The 22,374-nt window shown below is 52.4% G+C and overlaps 1 protein-coding gene across 1 annotated transcript in view; it reads left to right on the top strand.

Moving 5' to 3' along the window:
- Positions 1-22,374, top strand: part of LOC116277332 (uncharacterized) — a 106,189-nt gene that overhangs the window by 16,144 nt on the left and 67,671 nt on the right. Inside the window, exons 6-8 of the mRNA XM_072954312.1 lie at positions 7,882-7,997; positions 8,954-9,100; positions 12,862-13,008. Coding sequence (XP_072810413.1) covers positions 7,882-7,997; positions 8,954-9,100; positions 12,862-13,008 — 410 coding nt within the window. The remainder of the gene's footprint in view (positions 1-7,881; positions 7,998-8,953; positions 9,101-12,861; positions 13,009-22,374) is intronic.

Below are 22,374 nucleotides of genomic sequence, written 5' to 3'. Positions count from 1 at the left end.
CCAGGGTCCTGGGGAGAGCCTGTGCTTCCCTGGGCCTGTTGGAGGCTGAGACGTGACCGAGGGTGGGTGAGGGGCTGCTGTTGAGGAAAGAGGACATGGTGTATGGCAGGATGGGGAGCTTGGCAGAGACCCAGGTGGTAGGGGCAGCAGGGAGACCACTGAGGAGTCAGAGCCTTCCTTCTCTGGGCAGGGTTGACTGCCAGCCTGGGGCCAGGATGGCAGGATCCCATCCCTGTCTGTGGAAGGCGGCCTAGCAGTGGAGCATGATGGGGCAGAGGGCAGGGGGCAGGGCTCCCACCATCACGGGAGCCACCAGGAGGGCGCCTTAGAACTGTCCTGTGGAGCCTGGGCATGGTTGGCCTCTGGGTGAGGGGGCTGCGGTGGAGGTGACAGTGGCCTCAGGCACGTATCACTTAGGCTGGGCAGAGGACAGAGGGCAGAGGGCATGCTCCAGACAGGTGAGGTCAAGGGAGCTGATGAGCATCTGAAAGGTGCAGGGAATGTAGGCTGATCTCAGGCTGTGTATGACATGGGGCACCACGTGGAGGGTTCTCATCCCAGATCTCGGGGGCAGGGGAGCAGTCCACAACTGGGGACACAGTGGGCCACCAGGCAGGATTCACGACCTTCGGCCGAGGGACACGGCAGCCTGCAGTGACCAGGCTGGGAGGGACCCGGCCACGCCCTTCTCTCCCCCTCCCAGCTCCTGCTGGTGCTGCTCACTGGCTGAGAGCCTCACCAGAAGCAGGCGGCAAGGGAACCCGTAGGCAGCGTCCTCCGGGTGGGCCCTGGATCACAGCCGATCCCAGTGGAAGAGGCCAGCACACACCGATCAGTTCCTGGAAGGGGAGTTTGGCCACTGCAGTTTGCCAAAGCCATGCCAGGTAAGGGAGGACAGTCTCTTTGGTGGACTGTGCCTCGAACTTGGTTTTGTCTGGCTCTGGCTGGCTGTCCGGGGTGACCAGGCCAGCTGGTCCCTGGGTTGCATCTACCCCGGGCCTTCTGGTTTAAGATCTTCCAGTTACGAGTAGCTACTCAGCTAGAGAACAACACACTCAGGAAGAACCGGGAAGAGCTGGACCCGTCTCGAGGGTGTGAGATGGGCTTTCTGACTTGTTGACTAGGTGCCTGCTCTGTATCTCATGCTCAGAGAGTGGGACTAAGGCCCCGGCTCTTGGCTCCCCCAGCCTGGGACACCACTTCCCCCAAGAGCAGGCATTTTTCTCTCATCTGGGCTGACAAGGGCTGCTCTTGGCATCGGTGTCCCTTGGTCTGACTAAGTGCAGTGGCTGACCCTGCCCTGGGACCTTCTGCCAGCGGTACCCATTGGACACCCGGCTTCACTGAAGTGAGCTTTCCCGGGAGTGCAGGGCCAGAGAGACCCCCTTGTCACGGGAAGGGCTGCCGACGCTGAACACACTGACCTATTTTTCCAAGGATGTATAACAAGAAACTCCTCCCTTTCCTGTAAACACTGCGAAACAAGAACATTTCAAAACTGGGCCCATTTTCCTCCCCGGATATTTAAGCACGGCAGGCAAGCATCAGCGTGCCTCAGACTACCGCAGAATTTCCAGACCAGAGACTCAGTGGGTTATTTACTGAGATCTGGCTGGTCCTGCAGACCTAAGTGAACATGGGCTCTTCCCTCCTAATGACTTCCTCAACCTCTTCATCTGTAACTCTCGAAATGCTGTTTGCTCCAGTGATTTTTTTCTTTGAACTCAGTGCATAATAATGATGGCCATTACAATTGATTGTAGCAGGGCAGTTTCTTTCTCTACCGATGAACGCTTGTTCCGAAGGAAATTCCTAGTTGTGCAGCTGCCATTCTCGGCACTCGGAGGGAGGGCCGGCACGGACGTGGAGTTCCCGCTGGTTGGGCCGAGCTGAGGCCTGCCGCGTCTCTTCCTCCAGTCACTCCCCTTCCCAAGCCTCCTTTCTGCACACACGTGCCAGTGAAGTAGTCCTCAGGGTTGCAGGAAGTGCACGCTACACAGCCCGCGACCCTGCTTTCACATCCGAAGTGCCATGTGTGGTGTTCATCCTGTTGTCTGTTCCCGGGCCTGGGGTCTCCCCTGGGGCGCTGGGGTGAGTACATCTCCACAGACATCCCTCCCTGGGGACGATGCTTCTGGCTTGAATCACAGCTGTGTGCCACAGCACGGAGCCAGGGAAATGCCCACAGACAGGAACGTCAGTGAATGTCCCCCTCTCAAGGGAAACCAGATGCGTCACCCTGCCGGGAAGTGCGCGCACAGCCTGTGGCAGCTCTCTCTGCACCCACGTGCTGGGTGTCCCCCCCTCCCCCCCCCCCGACCCCGGCTCCATCCAGCAGATGCTTATGGAGCATCTGGGCCACACTGGGCCCTGGGCGGGACACCATGTGGTGGGATGTAACCCTGCCCCAAGTGCCCAGAGGCTGGTAAAGGAGTAACTGTGTCAGCCCCAGATGATTCCAGAACAGTGATAGTGCCCACGGCCTGGCCCAGCCCCGAGGTCGGTGAGATCAGCCTGTAGAGATAATGCCTGATGGAGTCGTGGAGATTTGGGAGGAGTTAGCCAGGGAGAGGTTCTGTCGCTGCTGGATGGAGTTTTATAAATGCCAGTTACAGCAGGCTGGCTGATCGCTGCCTTCATGTCTTCTCTGCCCTTGCTGACTTCCTCTTGTCATTTTATCAATTTCTGAGAGAATGGTGTTGGAGTCTCCAGCTATACCTGTGGATGGGACTTCTTGCAGTTCTGTCAGGTTTTGCTTTGTGTTTGTTTTATCTGTTACTGGGTGTATATGCGTTTAGGATTGTGTCCTCTTGATACATTGAAACTTTTGTTCCTCTTATTTAAAAAAGATTCTCTTTTCCCCAGGTAAGACATTTGACTCTGCCGTCTCCTTTGTCTGATAGTAATACAGGGAATCTAATTCTCTTGTTATATCGCTGTCCATCATTTTACTGTTAACATTATTTGCATCCTTTTATTTAAAGGATTTCTTGTAAGCAACATACAATTGGATCTTGCCTTTTAATCCAGTTTCCAAGTCTCTTCCTTTTAGTTGAGCTGTTCAAACCATTTACAATTAACGTGATTATTGATGTGGCTGGATTTTAATTTACCATGGTGCTGTTTTCTGTTTGTCTCATCTGTCCATCTGTTCTTTTCTTTTTCCTCTTTTTCTGCCTATTTTCAGTTAATTAAATATTTTTGTTATTCCACTTAAATTTCTTTCTCTCTTTTCTTATTAGCTGTGACTATTATTTTAATGGGTCCTTATCATTCATTGTCTGTGTTCAGCTGGTATTGTACAACCTCATATATAGTGTAAGAACCTTAGCAAACAGTATGTACTTCGGCTTCTCCCATCTTATATGTTTGCCGTTCACATAGTCATAGATTTTATTTGTACATATGTTATAACCCCAATATAATATTATTTCCGTTATAAACATTAAATTCTATTTTAAAGCTACATTATAATAAGAAAGAGTATTTTGGGTTTACCCACATACTTATGATTTCTGGTGCTTTTTATTTCTCTGAGTGGATCCAAGCTTCTCTCTGGTGTCATCCTCCTTTTGCCTGAAGGACCTGCTTTAAAATGTCCCACAAATCTGTTGGTGATGAATTCTTTCGGTTCTTGTGTGTCTGAAAAAGTCTCCATTTTGCCTTCATGGTTTAAAGATGCTTCTGCTGGGCTGAGAGTCTGCACTGATGGTATTTTTTCTTTTCAGTATGTTAAAGATACTGTTCCACTGTCCTTTGTCTGGCATTGCTTTTAATGACAAGTCTTCTGTCATCTTTATCTGTGTTCCTCTGACCCCACCTCCCCATGTTTCACCCTCTTGACAGTGGGCTGGGGGTGCCCCTGGACGCCTGTGCCCTGTGCAGCCTGAACAGCCTGGCCCACCCCGAATCTCCATGCGTGTCCCCTCTGCTAGGCAGCCGCTCTTTGTGGAGACCAGCACCATCCCTGATCACCTGTCCAGCTGATGCACCTCTGTGTCCGCGTGCACGTCTCATGGTGCCTTGTCCTCAAGTGAGAATAAATGATGAAAGGGAGGCAGTGAGGGCTGATTTGGCCCCAGAGTCAGAGGCCAAATTCTTTTCACTTGGGGGCTGACGACCCTCTGTCCCTGCTGCTCTGTGTGCTGTGGAAAGGTCCTTTCCCTCTCTGTGCTTCCCCAGGAGGAGATGGTTGTCAGAGCCTGGGTGCCCTCGAAGAGGGTGTGTGCACCCCAGAAGGCACAGGAGATGGCACAGTGGGGTTTTGGAAGAAGAGATTCGTGACGGTTGGTTTATGTGTCGACCTGACTGGACCCTGAGGCGCCCAATTATTTGGCTAAATGTTATCCTGGTGTGTCTGGGAGGGTATTTGCAGAAGAGATTTTCGTTTTTTGCATTTGAATGTGGACTCAGTAGAGCAGAGTGCTAATGTGGGTGAGCCTCCTCCAATCCACTGAGGGAGACCTGAATAGGACAGAAAGGTGGAGGAAGGGAGAATTCGGCCCCCCCCTTCCTGACGGCAAGATCTGGGACGTCGGTCTCTGCCCTCAGCACTGCTGGTTCTCAGGCCTCCGGGCTGGGCTGAGCTACACCACTGGCTCTCCTGGGCCTCCAGCTTGCAGATGGCAGGTGGGGGGACGTCTCAGCCTCCATCACCATGTGGGCCAGCCACCACCCATCAGCCTTTCCCTGTGCGTCTCTGCCTGTCCCGCTGGTCTCTTGCTCTGGAGAACACTGTGCAACAGCATCAGAAGGTGTAGTCATAGTGAGTGTGCCTGAAAATCAAGCAATGTGTTTTCCTAATACTTGAAGAATGAGCTGGCCGGGGTGCTGTGACTCTGGGCAGATGTCACTTCTAGGACGGAGGCAGGGACGTGACTGTCCGGGCAGAGCGAGGCTGCTGCCGCCCTGACTCAGCTGTTCATTTCAGTGAGCTGTCCTGGAGTCCAGGTGCTGACCCGAGGGCTGCTGGCTTGGTTGGTTGGACTGAAAACTTGGCAGCACTTTGTGGGGCTCAGCGGCTCACCAGTCACCTACGTCAGCGTAGCAGACAGTTGTCGGGTTGTGCTGTGTTCTGTTCTGCTCTGTTCTGTTTACCAGCCTGGGAGCCCCTCTGAGATGCCACACAGCTGTCGATAAGATGCACTCGGTGAATAATGTCAGACACGGAAGCTCGCATAATCTGTTGCTTCGAGTCAGAGTCAGATTTGTGACAGGTGGGAAGGGAGATGCCCTTTGAAGGAGACCCTGTTGGCTGCGTCTCTGTCGTGTGACTTTGTCCACAGGTAGAACGTATGTCGCCCCCAACAACTCCGTACCGACTTCCTGGGTGGTTGGAAAAATCTTACAAAAGAGAATTTCAGTGGGTTTTCAGCTTACTTGTTAAAAATATAACAATACAACCTCTGCTTAGTTTGTAAGAAGATAGGCTTTTTATCAGTCACACTGCAACAAAAGCCTTTGCCTCCTTGGAAGGAATAAAAAGTAGATGATTATTTAGGAAGAGAGCTAGTCTGATAGCCCATACATCTACATAAATTGTAAATAAATTGAAATAAACTGAAAAAAAAGTAAAAAATAAAAAAAATTTTAATGAAGAAATAAACTAAATTTAGAACCAAAGCTTTTTATTAAGCAAAGCGATCCACCAAGATTTTTTTTTAAGTTGAATCATATTCAATTACATTGAATTCATTAAAATATCACTACTATTAACATTTTGGAGAAAAAAATTTGTGCTACTAATAAAACTGTTACTTTAAAAATGTTTGCTTTCTCTTTATCTCATCCTTCAGTAAAACCATTTTGTGTGTCTTACCAGGGCACACGTGTTACAGGAAAATAATTACACATCTTAGGAGAGGCCCCAGGTCCCTTCTGAGGCTTTGCTTCCCACAAGGCTGTGTCCACAGATACTGACCTCAGACCCCGTGCCCGGCTGTGTCCTCCTGTCTGCAGAGCCCACGATCATCGGAGCTGGGTCCTGTGGCTCCTGGGTTCCTCCTCTGGCCCTCCCCTGCCGCCTGTCTGCACGCTCTAAGGAGCAGGGTGAAAGTCATCCTGTATGCGCCTCCTTGGTGACCGATGACTCCCTGGCCCACCTGTGTTGTTTTCCCCAAAAATGCACTGGAGGAGCCTGGGGCTCCCAGTCAGGCCCTCTCACCCCGGCAGCTGCGGCCTGAGGCCCCCTCACGTCCACCTTTGGGGATCTCAGGTGCTTGCTTTTAACTGGTAGAATCATGATACGAACTCCAGCAGCATGAAGCCGACCAGCTCAACTGCTGTTATGACAATAATGACATCAAAAATAGGTGACACTCCTCACATCTTAGGTTTCACGCAGCCTCCTCACCCCTTGATACGTAGGAATGGCGCCTCTATGGGCATCTTTTACCATTTTATGATGTGGAAACTGGAGCAGGTACACAGCCACAAGGTGGGACATAGACCAGGCTGTGCTGGCTGCCTCGTGTGGGTTTTGATGGCAGGGTCACAGGCCATCAACATGGCATCACACTGCAACCAAGAGCTTGCTGTCTCTGTAAGGCTGGTGCACACTTAGGAATGTCCTCCATACTGAGCTCGGTTCATGGCTCCGGCCAAGTGCTAGATGTGGAAGCCAGGGAGGGCCACTGACAGCCAGCCCGGTGGCCCCATTCCTGAGGGCTGCGTCCGGCTCCAGGCTGCCTTCCGTGCTTCATCAGCAGCGCCTGTTGAGCTGACACGGCGGCCGGTGGGTGGGGCCGTGACTGTTGGTCGCGTTAGTCTCTGCCAGGCCCTGTAGCCAGGAGGCCAGCCGGCCGGGATTCAGGCCGCACCTGCCGTCTGCTCTGCCTCAGCCGCCTGGTTAGACCTGCCGGCTTTCATCCTCCGCTCCAGGAGTCGGTGCCTGGCTGAGCTCCTCTGGCCCCAGGTCTTCACTCCTGCCCTTCCCAGGCCCCTGCAGCTTTCTGCTTGTCTTGGTGCCCCGAGAGATGGAGTCCTGCTGGAGGGGGAGAGAGTCCAGAGGACACGGGAGCTAACGGAGGGGCCACTGCTTGGCTTCCGGCATTCCCAGTGAGCCTGGCTGTGCTCTGGAGGTGCATCAGAGATGCTGGGGCCCTGTGTGCCCTGGGAGTGGGCACGTGCCCCAGAAAGGGCTGCTTCCAGCATCTGGTCCCCAGAACGTGGCTGCAGTAGACCCTGGAGATGGGGGCTGGACCCTTGTTGTCTTTTGAAAGTTCCAACTGGTCAGGGTGGTGATTTATCCAGAATTTTGTGGATTCTCTGGGCCCTACCATTGATCTATTCACTCTGCCTGGTGGGGGCATGGAGATGAGCCTGGTGTAGATCGTGGGTACATTTGGCAGTTAGTGTGGATGATTAGAAAGAAACATGTTACAGGTGTAATGATTCAGAACTCTTGTTAAAGATGGTGAGGCAGGCGTTACTCAGGACCGTTGTATTAGGTGTAAGGACCACTGCAGTGGGGCCTTGCAGTGGGGGGAGACGAGGCTCAGCCCTAAACAAGCAATGGCAAGTGGGTGTTTACAGCCAAGGGCAGAGCCAAGAGAGACAGCAGGGGTGAGGGGTTTCTAAGCTGATCTAACAGGATTCAAGCTGAGGACGGGCCAAGGTGATCGGACATCACCTGGGGAGGGTGGGAGATGAGGAACCCCATCGGATGTCAGGGATGGGTGTCTGGTTAAATTGGCTCAGCAGGGTTCTTGCTCAAACTGGACAATGTGGAAAGGAAGATGGATGCCCCAAAGTCAGGGCCCAGTTGGAAGAGAGTTCAGAGTCTGGCCCAGGAGAGAATCTTGTCAGGGGGCGGGTTGTCCAGTGAGTGAACGAAGCTGGATGGGCAGGTGAATGGCTAATGGAGGATCCTATCCTCCCCAGGCAGAGAGGAGCGGGACGACATGGAGAGGGTGAAGCTGGACAACAAGAGGATCCTCTTCAACCTCCTGCCGGCCCACATCACCCAGCACTTCCTCATGTCCAGCCCCCGGAACACAGTGAGTGTGCAGCCCGCATGGCAGCTGCTTCCCGGGCCCTGAGACCCAGCAGGGTGCTCCTCCAAGCCGAGCTGGTCTGGTGGGGGCTGCAGGGCTGCAGCTGGGAGTCTGACCCAGAGGGACACTCCCCGCTACCTAACATCACAGAGGGTGGCCATTTCCAAGCCCTCAGCTGCACCAAGGATGGGAGGCCCCCTCTGCCCATCCCTAAGGGCAGGGCAGAGGCTGGGCCATCAGAGGCTTCTGGGACGTGAGCTTGACAGATGCCCAGAACTACTGTGTCCTCCCCTTTGATCCTGGAAGACAGCGTAACAGTCACCAGCCCCACAAGGCAGGAGATCAGGCTTCAGGAAACCACAAGGGGGAAAGCACTGTTTGAAGGCCGGCTTGTCCTGAGTGGCACCCCCTCTCGGCTGAGTTTGTGTGGCTGGCCTGGCCCTGCCCGTCTGGCTGCAGGGCTGGTGGTTCATTCCCTCCTCTGTGCTCAGTGAGATCTGGGGCCATGACCTGGAGGTGAAGCTCCAAAACCAGCCCAGCAGCACAGCGCAGGGCTTAGAAAAGCTGACTCAAAAATAAAGAGGCTCAGGCTGGGTTTTAAGGTCCTATAGGCACAAACACCAAGGCTCAGCTGGACCAGCTCTGGCCTGAAGTAGCTCCAGGACTCATCTCTCATCCTGCTGGGCCTGGGGGTGTCCAGAGCGGTTTGTTTTCCCAGAGCAGTGCGTACCTCCTGGGTGCCTCCCCCACCCAACAGGGGCCTGTGCTCTCAGCTGTGAGCTGGATGCCCTAGCGGAGGCCTGGATGCTCCGAGCCCCCTCCTTGTGTGGCGCGGGATCCCAGCCCATCCTGGTCGCCCTGGCAGGGACTCCCGGTGGGGCCTGTCCCCAGTACCAGCCCTGAATGCTGCTCTGGTTACTGCTTCGGCCTTGGTGGCTGACTTGACCTCTGACCCCCAGGTCCTCTACTGCCAGTCCTGCTCGCAGGTGGGGGTCACGCTCACCTCCATCCCCAAGTTCAACGACTTCTACATCCAGCTGGATGACAGCAACGTGGGGGTGCAGTGTCTGCGCCCCCTGAATGAGACCATCGCTGACTTGGGTGAGGTAAGGGCCACCCCACTGCCCTGACTCTCTGGGGCCTGAGGGCGCCCGGGTGCCCAGCCCCCAGCAGTTCGGAATTGTGTCCACCACTGTAGCGTGTTCTCTGCGGATGGCGGGGTGGGGGGGAGGAGCACATGCACTTTGTCTCCTTGGGAATCCCGGCCGACCTTGACAGTTGAGGAAGGGGCTTTGCCTTAGGTTGAGGAGGGTGGGCGCTGGGCTGGGAGGTGGGGTGATGACGCTTGTACCCTACCCATTCTCAAGGCCGCCCGCCGGCCGGAGCATCCTCCGCGGAGGGGACCCCGGTACCGCGACGCCCCGGGGACGCAGAGTCCACCGCAGCCTCCAGGAGGGCGGGTCCCGGGCCAGGCCGGGCCGGGGCGCCCGCCGCAGCCCTGTGTGCCCTCCCCGCAGCGCCGCGCGCCCGCCCCCCGCCCCCCGCCCGCGGCCCGGCCCGAGCGCCTCGGGGGAGGCTTGTCCCCGCTCGCGCGCCGTAGCGCGCATCCCCGCGGGGGGCAGTGAGCGGGGCTGGCGGGGCGAAGCCGCACCCCGGAGGCTTCAGCGGCAGCGGGGCGGGGGCGCGGGCCTGGAGGAGCGGGCGTGCCCCAGCCCCTTCCCGGTCTGCGAGGCCGCCGCGTGGGGCCGCCAGGTGCTCGCCCCGCGCCCACCCGCGACGAGCCGGGCCTCCCCTTCCACAGCGACGGGAAGGTGAGTGGCGGCCGCCGGCCGGTGGCCGGGGGGCGGGGTGGACTCGGGCCGCGCGGGGCGCTGGGCGGCGGTGGGGTTGAGGGCGCCGGCGGCGGCGGTGGCGCCCGCCCGCCGCCCCGCGCCGCTCGCCCGTCCCCCGCCCGGGTGGCTCGCGTGACCCGCCGCGCCGCGCGCTGCGCCCGGGGTGCGGCCTGGGTCCCGCGGCGGGGGCTCCGGGGACCGGCCGCGGAGCTGCAGTCCTTCCCGGGCGGCGTGGCCCTGCGGGGCTGGGGACACAGGCAGGTGGTAGGGCTGTGCTTCCCGTGTCTGGAGGCGGCGCGTCTCTTTCGGAATAATGAGCGCGATAACACCTTTACACTTCTTTTAACTTTGTCCTACCGAGGGTTTTTTGTTTTTTCTTTAGGAAACATACATAATTCGTTTGATGTTGCTCCTTCAGAAACATAGGCTTTATGGAGGCTTTTCCTTTAATCATAAGATTATGTCTTGAAGGTAAAAAAGAAAGGCAGTCATGCTTTTCTTTTCGGGCGGGGGAATCCTTGCAGGCATAGCCCTTTTGTGCCTGCAGCTGCACCGGATCACTTGTGACCAGCCCTATCTGCTCCGACCCCTGGACCATAAAGAGAACACTTCGGAATCTGCACGGCCTGGGGGTGGGGGGCCACTTTCCTCGGTGGAGGTGCCGGGCCCCTTGTCGTCAGAGCGTGTCATAGCATAAACTAAAAAGTGATTGCAAGTCCCAAAGTGAGTTGTTAAAGCCGAAAGTATTTTCTCCAAATCCTCAGTCTTGCTGTAGAAAGAGATTCAAAAACAAAATTAATTTTTAATTCATCTACTCTTGCAAACAGGTCTCTGCAAGAAGTTAGGAGCTTGTGTACTAATCTCGATCACATGCTCCCTTTATGTCCAGGCATGTGTTTGCCTTAATTTGAGGGGGCATGAAACATGGTTTCTCCCAAGTAATTCTTGGTTGCCTTCAATGCACGAAAATTAGCTTGTACGCCTTAGGTGCACTGTAATTGTCTATGAAACAATTAGAGATTGTGAACTTTTATTGCGCCTGTTGGTTCCTATTCTCTTGAAACAGCTGAAATCAGGGCGCACTGCCATGGTCTGGAAGCATGTCTGGCAGGTGCCAGTCAATTAATGTTTGTTAAGGATGAGATGACTGAAGGTAATTTCCAAGCATTGGCTACAGTTTGGTAACATTTTCGTTAAGGTTTTAAATCATTTCCTTGTATTTCTGGCTTTCAAAATTGACTATCTTACATGATTTAGGACATCTTACATGATTCATATGTATATATCTCACACATTTTAGATATAAATGTAGAACTTTTGAACAGAAAGATGTTTTGTTATTAACTGAGATCTGAGAGAAATTTGGTTTTGTAGAGGGGAAGCTTTTGTTTTGCGTGTGGGGTGTTTTTTTGTACTTTTAAAAACTAGATGTAAATTAATAGTAAATAATAGATAATTTCTAAAGTGATAGGGTTACTTGCAGCTTCAGGAACAGTTATTTTAGACATTCTCTGGGAAAACAGAATTTTTCTTGTGGGGTCGACCTTTGCAGCTCCAGAGAACTATCGTCTGCCGGGTTTCTGGCCTTCCCGACGAGCTGCTGTGTGGACAGGCAGGTTATGTGTATGCCTTACTCTACGTGAAGTCTGGAGATGGGTCCCAGCGCCCTGCGTGAGGCAGCTATCAGAGAGGTGCTGTGGGATCCTACCGCCTGCCGCGTCTTCGCCCAGCCACCTGGCTGCTTGCCTAGGGTTGTAGGAGTGGCTGGACTCTGCTCCTAGCTGGGAGTGATTTCCTAAGGCATTCATAAGATTAATAAACAGCCCCTTTTCTTTTTTCTTATCAGGGATTTTTTTTTTTTTTTTTAGAAATTATGTCTGTATTAATTCAGCTGTTTTCACTAGAACCAAACAACAACAGCTTCAGGAAGATAAAATGTTTATTTCTCTTTCACGAGGTCTCTGAACAGCTGGGCAGTCCAGGCGAATACGCTACTTCTGCCTCGCTCCACCTTACTGTAGGGCCGTGCCCTTCTCTGCATGACCAAAGCCAGCCGAGCACCTGCAGTCCCTGGGGTGGTGAGGAAGTGGACGGTGAGCACCTTCCTTTCTGAGGCTGACTAGAAGTTGCCCACCTCCCTTCTGCTCACATCCCACTTCCAGACCTCAGTCAGATGACTGTGTCTAGCTGTCTGTATCTCAGAGGCCAGATGCCCAGCTAAAACTTGGAGCATAGTTACCAGAAGTATATGGGGGAGAGGATATGAGGAAACAATTAGTGTCTTTGCCACAGAATCATTACAGATGTGACATTCTTTTGATCTAACTAGAATCCTGTAATACATGTCATTTCCTTAGCCTTTCAGGAAAAAGCCAGTTCCTTGGAAGATGTGCAGTCACCTCTCAGCACCCGCTAGGGATTGGTTCCAGGGATCCTCTCAGATACCAGCATCCTGGGGTGTTAAGGTCCCTTATGTAAAGTGGCGTAGTTGCATATAACCTGCCCACACCCTCCCCTGTACTTTAAATCGTCTCTAGATTACTTGTAATACCTAATGTAAGTGCTTGGTAAATAGCGGCACATGTGCAGTAAATTCAAGGTTTGCTTTTGGGAACCTTCTGGATTCCCCCCCCCAATATTTTTTGATCTGAGGTTGGTTGAATCTGTGGATGTGGAACCCGCAGTGGATGTGGAGGGCAGACTGTACTTTCCAATCTTTTGGGGAAAACATTGAAACTACAAAGCAACTAAGTGTAGGGGAGTTTTCTAGGAAGTTTTTCTAGACTCTAGTAAACTGCCATACAAAGACCTATTGAGTTCTTGGTTCTACTTCTTAATATCTTTTCCTATTGTGAGATTGTCTTCTGATTTCTCTCTGCCTGTACTTATTAATTTATAAAGTAAAAATAACGGTGTTGGCTACTGTTTAAAGATTTTTATATTAACTCACCTGTCTATATGAAGACGTGTTGTTGTTTTTAATTAGACTAAAACAGATTTAAGTTTTTTGGACTTACTCTGCCTCATCTCCGTAGGTAGTTGATGCTCTTATTGAATCGGGCAAGACTTCATCGAGGGATGAAAAGAAGGCTGAGTGCCGTCCCCTGTTGTATCAGTGGCGCAGGAAGCAGTATGCTGGCGTGGCCCACGGTGTGGCTGGAATCTACTGCACGTTAATGCAGGTGAGTGGCTAGCGCCGTGACCGCATTATGACAGATCCCTGCTGGGACAGGAGACGGGAACTGAAGTTTTACTACAAACCAAGCAGGTCAAAATGAAATGAGGATCCTACCTTGAGTCCTGGCTCCCTAAGCTCTGCTTCACCCCCAAGCAGTGACCTCCTGAGAGCACATTGTGTGTGCAGTTTTGTGCTGGATTAGGTGTCTGCTGCCCAACTTTATTTCTGTCCATGTCCTCCTGCTCTGATAATAAGGGAGAATCTTCAGGGGGCTGAAAAGGCTTCCAGAATCCACTTTTTCATATTCAGATACCCTCAACAGTTGTGTTCAAAATTTCTAACTAGTTTATTGTTGTGGTTAAGATCTTGTCTCTGTAGTGAGTTGAGTACTGACTCTTCTGTCACATAGTTGAAGACCTCTCCCCAAATATTGCTGAAGCCTGCTTCCAGCCTTATGGCCCGTGGGTCCCATGGGTCCCTTCTCTGCTGTATACATGGCCTACAGGCAGACCTTGGAGACATTGTGGGTTAGTTTTAGACCACTGCAATAAAGCAATGAAGCTAGTTACAGGAATGTTTTGGTTTCCCAGTGCATATAAAAGTTGTGTTTAAACGATCCTGTAGTCTCTTAATTGTCTAGTAGCATTATGTCTTAAAAAAATGTACATTCCTGAATTTTAAAATATTACATTGCTAGAAAACGCTTTAACCATCATCTGAGCTTTCAGTGAGTTGTAAGCTTTCTGCAGTAGTAACATTAAAGATCACTGGTCACAGATCACCGTAAGAACTATTGTTACAGCAAAGTGTTACAGCAGCCTGAATCCCGGCGAGAGACCAAGTGACACTTGGAGGGTTGGAGAACTCGGGTTTATTACGCCGGCGTGCTCAGAGGAGTTCACACTCCAAGCTCTGGACCCGTTTATAGGCTTTTATAGAGTTTTAGGTTTCCATTTTTGTGCCATGTGCAAATGAGGTGTCAGAAATGGACCAATCAGGAGTGAGCTTTGGGAACCAATAGACTCTTAGGGATAAGTTTTGTTTTCCTAGAAGCAAGCTGTTTTACAGAAGCACAAAAGCGAGAGAATGCCGCCAGGCCAGGGGACAGGATGGTGCCAGTGGGAAAGTAGTGGCCCTGCCTGTGGGTCCTGTTGGTCTTTTCATGGGGCTTCCCACCTCCATATAATAGCAATGAGGAAGTTGGAGAGAGTGTGAGAAGTACTTAAATGTTCCCCAGAGATACAAAGTGAGCAGATGCTGTTGGAAAAATGGTGCCAGTAGATTTGCTCCAGTCGGGGTTGCCACAGTCCTTCAGTTTGTGAAAAACGGAGATGAAGCTCAGTAAGGCAAGGTCTGGCTACTAGTGAACCCTTTCTTTATTCTACCACACCCACAGCAGAGCAGTTAATAAACTTGTTCAGAACTTGTTCAGGATTACAAAGGTAGCAAGTCAGGGAGCATTGATTAGAATGAATTTATTTATATATTTATTTAGCTCCAGTCACCTTTAAATTTTTTTGAAAAATTCCTGACATTACAGAACTAAATTGAAATGTATTAATATTCCCTTCTTACATTTCCATGACAAACAAAAAAAATGTCATGAGCCAAAAAAAAAAAAACCCAAGGAGAAGCTTATAAAACTAGATATGAATCTCAGCATTAACAGCTGAACAGAGAAGGGAACTAAAACGCTTTAATTACAAAACCACAAGTCGATGATAAAGTGTGTAGAAACTGAAAATTTACAAACTATTTAAAACCTGGAATAGCTGACTGAGAAACTACACACATGGATCATGGGTGGGGGTGAACAGCAGAAAGGGATTATGGATGAACAGAATTTAGAGCTTTTTAACTAAAAGGCCATATATTCCTTTTTTTTTTTATTGAGTGATAGTCATTTTACAATGTTGTATCAAATTCTTGTGTAGCGCACAAGTTTTCAGTTATACGCAAACGTATATATATTCATTGTCACATTTTTTTCCTTTGTTGAGCTACCACAAGATCTTGTATATATTACCCTGTGCTATTCAGTATAATCTTTTTAGTCTCCTTTTTAAAATTTTTTACCACAAATTCCTTTTTTGTTTTTACCTTCTGCACTCTTCTGCTGCTCACTATGGGAGACTCATGTCTGCATAGGACCAAGCTCCCTTTTCTGCTGATCAGGTGTCTTTATCATGGTAGAAAGTAAAACGTGTGTATATTGCAAGCTGTGTATTTTGTTTGTAGTGCAGACACACATTTCCAAAATAACCAGAATTGTATATCATTTTAAAATGATAGTGTTAATTCTGGACAATTGGCAGATTGTCCATTTTTCTGTATTTTTTGAAAAGAGAAAATATAATCATGAGAATCACATCAATGAACGACCTGATTCAGATTTAGGTGTTTAGGTTCGTTTTGTTAGGTATTAGGGGATTCCTTGGGAGAATCACAAATCATAAATACTTCAGCTCGTCTGCTTATAAAGTGGAGAACGTGGGAACAGTATTTAGTAAGAATTCAGTTTAGAAATTGGTGTCAGGGAGGGGCTTCCAGGTGGTGGAATAGGACATGAGGGTCACCGTCTCCCACAAATATCAAAAGCGCACCTGCATGTGGAACAGTTCTCACAGAATGCCTGCTGAGCTCTGACAGGAAGTGTGGTACAAGAGGGACTACAAGGAAAAATCTTCCCCAAACTGGGTAGGAGTTAAAAAGGAAACTGGGACAGGACCTCCTCTCCGGTGAAGGGAGCGGCCAGGGAGGAAAAGGACCGCCCCCCCAGAATCGCCCTACAGCAGGCAGCTCATCTGGGACAGAGGGAGCCTCAGAGCCTCGGAGGAGACAGCAGCAGCCGCTTGGCAGGCAGGACAGAGAGAAGTCGTCACAGAAGGTCCCTGTGACCCCTAACCCGAGGCGTAAGCCAGCAGGAGTGGGCTGGGACGGGGTGCCGGGGCTCGGGCTTCAGAAAGTGGACCTGGGGAGAGAACTGGGGTTGACTGTGCAGAAGCAGCCTTTGTGGGGGCTGGGAGTGTGCACAGAAGAGCCTGGGTCCACCTTGGAGAGCTGCACTGCTGGCGAGCACGAGGGGGAGGGCTGGGAGCAAGCAGCCAGAGCAGCCTCCTCTCCCGCCAGCCCGCAGGTGCTGCTGGGGCGCAGAGGGGCCCCAGTATCAAAGCGCTCTCGCAAAGGGAGATGCGCAGTGCTGCCCTTGCAGCCTTCTCCGTGAGCCCGCAGGTTGTGGCCCGATACTGAAAGCCCCATAGATAATGAGCTCTGAGCCCATGTGATGGGGGACCGGCAGCAGCACAGAGGGTACTTCCCGGTGGACGTGCCCTGTGGGGGACAACCCAGCAGCTCCTCTCCGGGCAGAAGCACTCTGGTCCCACATGGGTCACACTGGGCCTCTGTCCAGACGCACAGAAGTCACTGCATCAAGAGTGAGCCCCGCCCGGTGTGGACTCTGGGGGTTGGTGGTGACGTGTTGGTCACTGAAGTCACGAGTGTGCCACGGCTGGGGGTGTTGAGAGTTTTGAGTGTGTAAGGACTGGGGATAGATGGGAACCTTCTGAACCTTTCAGTCAATTCAGCTGTGTCCTCAAAGGTGCTCTAAAAGTAAGTCTTTTTAATAAAAAAAAGATGTAAGCTATGGAGACGGGCCGTGGGAAGACAGGGCCCCGACGCTGACTCTGGAGACCACGCCTCTTCAATATGGGTCCGGGCCCTGCCCTCATCTCTGCTGCACACAGAACCCAGAGGGGAACTTGGAAAAATACAGATGCCCAGGCCCCGCCTGCAAGGAATTGGGTCAGAGCCTCCCAGGGGGCCCAGAGGGACGCCCTCCTGCCTTGGCCGCCTGCTGGGCTGTCTTCCCCGAGCCCCTTGCACACACGGCAGGTTCGTGTCTTACGGTCTGTCCTGAGTCCCAGCGTCTTCTCTCACCACGAATGCCCTGGAATCGGAGCGGAGGACTGTGTTGCCCGCCTCTGGCCCACAGTCCACGTGCACGCTGCGTCCCCAGGACTCTGCATCAGAAGCGCTTGTGGGAGATTTTCGAGGAGAGGCTCTTCTGCTTCCACAGAAAATTCAGGGGCCTGCAGGTGACCCCAGAGCGGTGAGCCCTCACAGGGAGACCCTCCTTCTTGCTGGAGGCCTGATGCCTGGAGCCCCCCACCTCCGGGCCCCTGGGGGTCAGCGGCCAGGGCAGCGGGAGCACCAGGGCCGGGCGGGAAGGGCCAGGGGTCGCCCTGGACCCGCAGCACCTGCCTGTGGTGCTGGTTGTCATCTCAGCTCCGGGAGCTTTCTCTCCATCCCCACAGAAGCCATCCAGCTCTCCTGGGCTCTTTCAATGAAGAGGACCTTCCGGTGGTGGGGAGGGTTTTCCTCCAGCTGCTGGCCCAGGGCCTGGGCCATCTCCTTGTAGACACTGCGGATCTGTTGCATGGAGGTCACCTGTCCCCTAGTGGTGACCAGCTTCCTCTCCAGCCCTGAGCAGCACGCTTCCTCCTGGCGCGACTTCTGAAGCTGCATGGGGCAATCCACGTGGACTCTGGGCAGCATCTGGAGTCTGGTGCAGCTGCTGGGTGTCACCGTCAAGCTTGGCGTTCTCCTGCCGCAGACCTGCCTCCCCCTCCTGTAGATGCGCTATTTGTCCTGCCAGCTCTGCACTCATCCGCTTTTCTTCCCCTACTTGTCTGGCTCTTCCTGAGGCTCCAGCTCAGGACCTGGATGGGACACTGATGTCACCCCAGACCGCTTCAGGTCCCCTTCTGGCCGAGGGATGGATGAGGGGCTCTGTGCTGCTCCTCGCGCCCTGCTGGCCTCTGGTGCTGCCATGCCCCCTGCCATCTCCCAGGTCCCTGGGCTGGCGGGGTGGCCCTCATCAGGTGCTCAGCCAGGGACTCCAGCTGGGTGACCTTGTCCTGCAGGGCCCATTCCCTTCGGGCGTCCACCTCCACCAGCCTTTCTTTCTCTGGACTCGCTGCTTCCAGTTCGCTATTTCCCGGGCCATCAGCTCCAGGCTTTCTGAAGAACGAAGGTTTCCCTTCAGGTCCTCCTCTCTGCTGAAGCTGCTCCCCAGTGCTCTCTGGTGCTTGGAGGCTGGGTGTCTCATTGGTCACTTCGGGGACTTCTACACAGTCCACCATGCCCTGAACGGATCACCTGCTCGGGCTTGTGTTCAGAGCCAAGAAGCACAAAGTTTGTAAGAGGGGAGGACTGACCTCTCTGCTGGGCGTTCTGCTGGCTCCATCTGCCTGCGTCATGGGTCCTGCTGTCTCAGTCTGTTGTCCACAGGCTTCATCGAGGGAAGAGCCCCCCTTGCCTGGAGTCTCCCCACTTCAGGAAGTGTACCATTGCTTTACTAGGAAGACCAGCCCTGCCGCACACAGCAGGGTGCCCCAGGGAAACTCAAGGCACAGGCTTTCCCAAACCAGTGGCAGAGCACCCCACAGGCACTCCAGAATCAATGGGGACTCGGGCCTGGGGGCAGGGAGCAGGCCCTCTGTGGCTGCTGGGGCCCCACAGCTCTGCCTCTGAGGCCAGGGGCCTCTGGGCCACAACTGACTGCTCAGAGCCCTGCGGGGCGTTCTGTGTCCCGGTAAACAGGTCCCTGATGACCGGGGCTGACCATCAGTTGGGCCAAGGGAGGGGAGGCCAGACAGGTTCTAGAAAACGGTTCCCTCAATTTTGCTCCGGAGTTAGAGTGATATTTCACATGATTTGAGCAGCACTGAACCAAGTCCTGGGCTCCAGGAGTAGACATGTAACCGTAATCCAGCCACTCAGTGCCACAGGGTCTGGTTAAATAAGGGATAATCATATGACCCAAGTCAGGTCAATAAGAGCTGGCCCTGGGACTTCTGCTAGAATTACAGGGAAAAAGATGTTGTGTTTCTGAGGTTTGACAGGCTGGCAGATGTCAGCCTGGGGCTGCCAATGGTTGTCTTTGCCACAATGTGGGAGAGACTGCTTGAGAAGGAAGCTGACAGAGGGGATAGAGACACACATACAGAGAGACATCACTGGAACACCTGGATCCAGACTTGCCTGAAGCCATTTGCCACTGGACTTTCCAATATATGAGCCAATTAACTGGGGGTGTTTTTGGTGGGGGGAGCTTAAAGCTGGCTGAATTGGGTTTCTGCTACTTGCAACTAAGAATCCTGACTAGCGTATCATGTTAAAACACTGTACAAGTGAAATGAGACTCCACAGGTCCAAAAGTTTCCTTCTAGAGCAAAGGGTCTCGGGATACTTTTGGAGCCCACTGTGTTAGGAACTCCAGAAGTACCTTATGGAGACAGCAGGCCTGGGTACAAATTCTGCCTCCACAGCTTTCAAGTTACTTAGTATCTTAGTCTGAGTCTCCTTATCAGTAAAGCCAAGATGTCATTTCAATTCAGTGGAATAATCCGTGTATCATACAGTCAGCTCTTACTGTTGCTACTATTACTGTTGGCCTTTGTTTTGTGGATGAAGACACTCAAGCTCAGAGAGGCTCTTTGCTAAAGGTCACGTGCCAGACAGCAGCAGAGCTCAGGCTGGAACCCAGGAGTCCTGACTCCCTGCCCAGAGGTCTTTCTGCACAGCCCACTTCCAAGGAAAGAGGCCCATAAAGCAATGCAAGATGGAAGAGACACAGACGAGTACACCGGGCACAGACCTGCCTCGGGTGGCGGTTAGGAGCACAGACTCCGACGTTCAGCAGCCTGGATTTGACTCCTGACTCCAGTACTTACAAGCCACGGGGCTTGGGGTCTGTTTTTCACTCTGTAAGACAGGCATAACGAGATCTATTTCATAGGGTTTCAGTAAAATAATACTGCTCTACCTGCGTCCACCCTGTCCTCCTCGCGTCTATTCTATACACGGTAGCCAGAGGGACACCCATTTCGTTGGTAATAAGAGCTCCCCACCCCCAAAAAAGGCCAAAAATCTTTGCAATGGCCCACCAGGCCCCTAATTTCTGTGTGGTCAGGGTTAGGGAAAGGCCTCTTAGGGCCACCTCCTTCCTGGCTCCAGAGGGACAGGGTCAGGTTTCCAGAGATGCAAGACAGGAAACGCTCATTAAATCACCTGTCACCATGTCCGTAAGTGACCTTCTGTGGTTATACCACAGGCCACGAGGCCAAAGACGCGCTGTCTCAGATTGACGCTCAATTCACCCGCATGACTGAAACCCCAAGTGGCCAAAACCAAAGTCCTCACAGAGACTGGACCTTGCCTCTGAGTCCAGGGAGGCCCTGGCAGATGCAAATCACAGTCAAAAGAAAATGGATCCTTTCCTCTAGAAAGTCCCAGAGATCATGGACGTTTTAGGGGCGGGGAGGAATTCCAAAGGCCTTTCAAAATCTCTACGGTCTAAAATCAAGTTTGCCCTTTTCTCCCTTCATTGGAAAAAGGGAAGGAGAGGTAAAATAGGGACATTACACATCATCCCAAGAAAGACAGATCAGAGAGGTATGAATGTGAAAGCCACAAATCCCAGATTCTGAAGCAGATATAGGAAAATTAAGATAGACTGGGACTTTTTGGTGAGAAAAAAAGACCCTTCCTGCTGTTAACCTTTCGAGTTCCAGTCTGCCCACCTGCCTACCTGTCGTGACCTCCTTGCTCCCCAACAAATGTCTCATATCTGAAAGTCTGCCCAACACATACATAATAACAATGCACACCCTCCTTATTATATGTATATTCCAGAGACTTTCATCTCAGGAGTTCAGAGCTCTCATATTTATTATGGGAGTTAGGGGGCTGAGAAGAGAGAGAGGAACCTCCCAACACAATGACATCTGAACTAAACATTTAGAGAACTCAGTTCTAGTCTCAACCTTACCACCACATAGCTGAGTGACCCCAGGTCAGTCAATTAATATTTCTAAGCTTCCATGTCCTCATCCACGAATTGAAGATGTAGATAGTGGTTCCGTTCTAGTCTACAAGCTTGACCCCCAGGGGATTCTGTGCCTTCCATCCACCACTGGCCTCTGACCCAGCAGCTGCCCACCAAAGCCTGAGGTCAGCAAGATGCCTGTTGTCCAGAGTCGAACCCAGTCTATTCCAGCTCCTCCACTGCTGAAGGACTGAGCGGCCAACATCACGGTTTCTACCTGATCAGCCTTTGTATAACCCTTGCTGTGCACCAGGGGACAAAACCCAGGATTAATTCCCAATTCCTCTCTGTCCCTCACACACCTGAGCTCCAGAGACACCAAGTAGGAACGTAACAACAAATCAAACATCTCCTTTGTAACCTCTGCCTGCCAAGACCAGCTATCTAATTGCTGTTAATTTCATTAATTGCATAGCTCTGAAGCATTAAGACTCCTCCTCCGTCTAGTGTAAGGCAGGGCAAGGGAAAGGAACTATGAACTAAAGCCCCACACAGCAAAACTCTTCTCCGACTCCTGACCCTAATACCCTCCGTGGCTCCACAGCTGGACATGACCCGAGAGTCCAGCAAGGCTAAGGGTTAAGAAGCGGCTGAGTCTTCTCCATGGATGTGGAGCCAGAAGGGTCCTGGGAACTGGGTGGGACATAAGCTGTGGACCTGAAGTAAAGGGCACCAACCCATCATGCCGGACAGGCCAAGAAAGTATCCTTCGGTATTTACTCTCTGCTCATACCAAAAACAGCCCCTCCCCCCTGCTTGGTCTCTCCAGAACCCCGTCTCTATTCACTGGGATGCACTGTCTCATGTCCAGAAAGACCCATCACAGACACCCTTGGCAAGCTCCTCTTCCCTTCTCTGGACACTGCAAGAGGCCAACCGACTGCAGACAAGAGCTACATGGACAGGAAAAACGTCATGGCTCCAGGCGATAAGAAAGAATGGGCTGGGAGTGCTCCATGTGATTTCAGGCAAACAGAGCCCAACTCCAGAGAAAACAAACACTATCCCAGAACTAGGGAGGGAACAGCTCCAGCTCCAAAAATGGCCCAGGTGTCCCTCCTGGCCAACCCTAAGGTTTCCTGGGGTGTCTCTAGTCACCAGAGTAGGTAGCTGGGGGCTCTGCGAACCTTCTATCACGAACAACTCCTGCCAGGACTCTGCGGCGGCAATGCCATTCTCTCAAAGAGCCTCTCTTACACCGGCCCTCACCCCACCCCGCGTCGGGCTCTGGGCCAAACGGGTGAGGGCTGGGAGCAGCCTCTATCACTGAGAGAGGCAACCCAGCTGTCAGAAGTGACAGATGTCATCCACAACGCCAGACTCGGCCTGCAGCAGCGTTAGACAGGCGGGCACAGACACAGGAGCCCCAAAGATTGAGAACAGGGGTCCCTAATCCCTAAGCCAAGCTTAGGGGCTCTGGGAGAACGGCTTCCAAGCACATCTCCCAAAATGAAGCTGCAGAGGAGAGGGCTGCCCCGCCAG

Source organism: Vicugna pacos, chromosome 3 (genome assembly GCF_048564905.1).
Source record: "Vicugna pacos chromosome 3, VicPac4, whole genome shotgun sequence".
Taxonomy (NCBI): Eukaryota; Metazoa; Chordata; class Mammalia; order Artiodactyla; family Camelidae; genus Vicugna; species Vicugna pacos.
The sequence above is the reverse complement of the archived record's forward strand: the minus strand, read 5'-3'. Positions and strand labels throughout refer to the sequence as shown.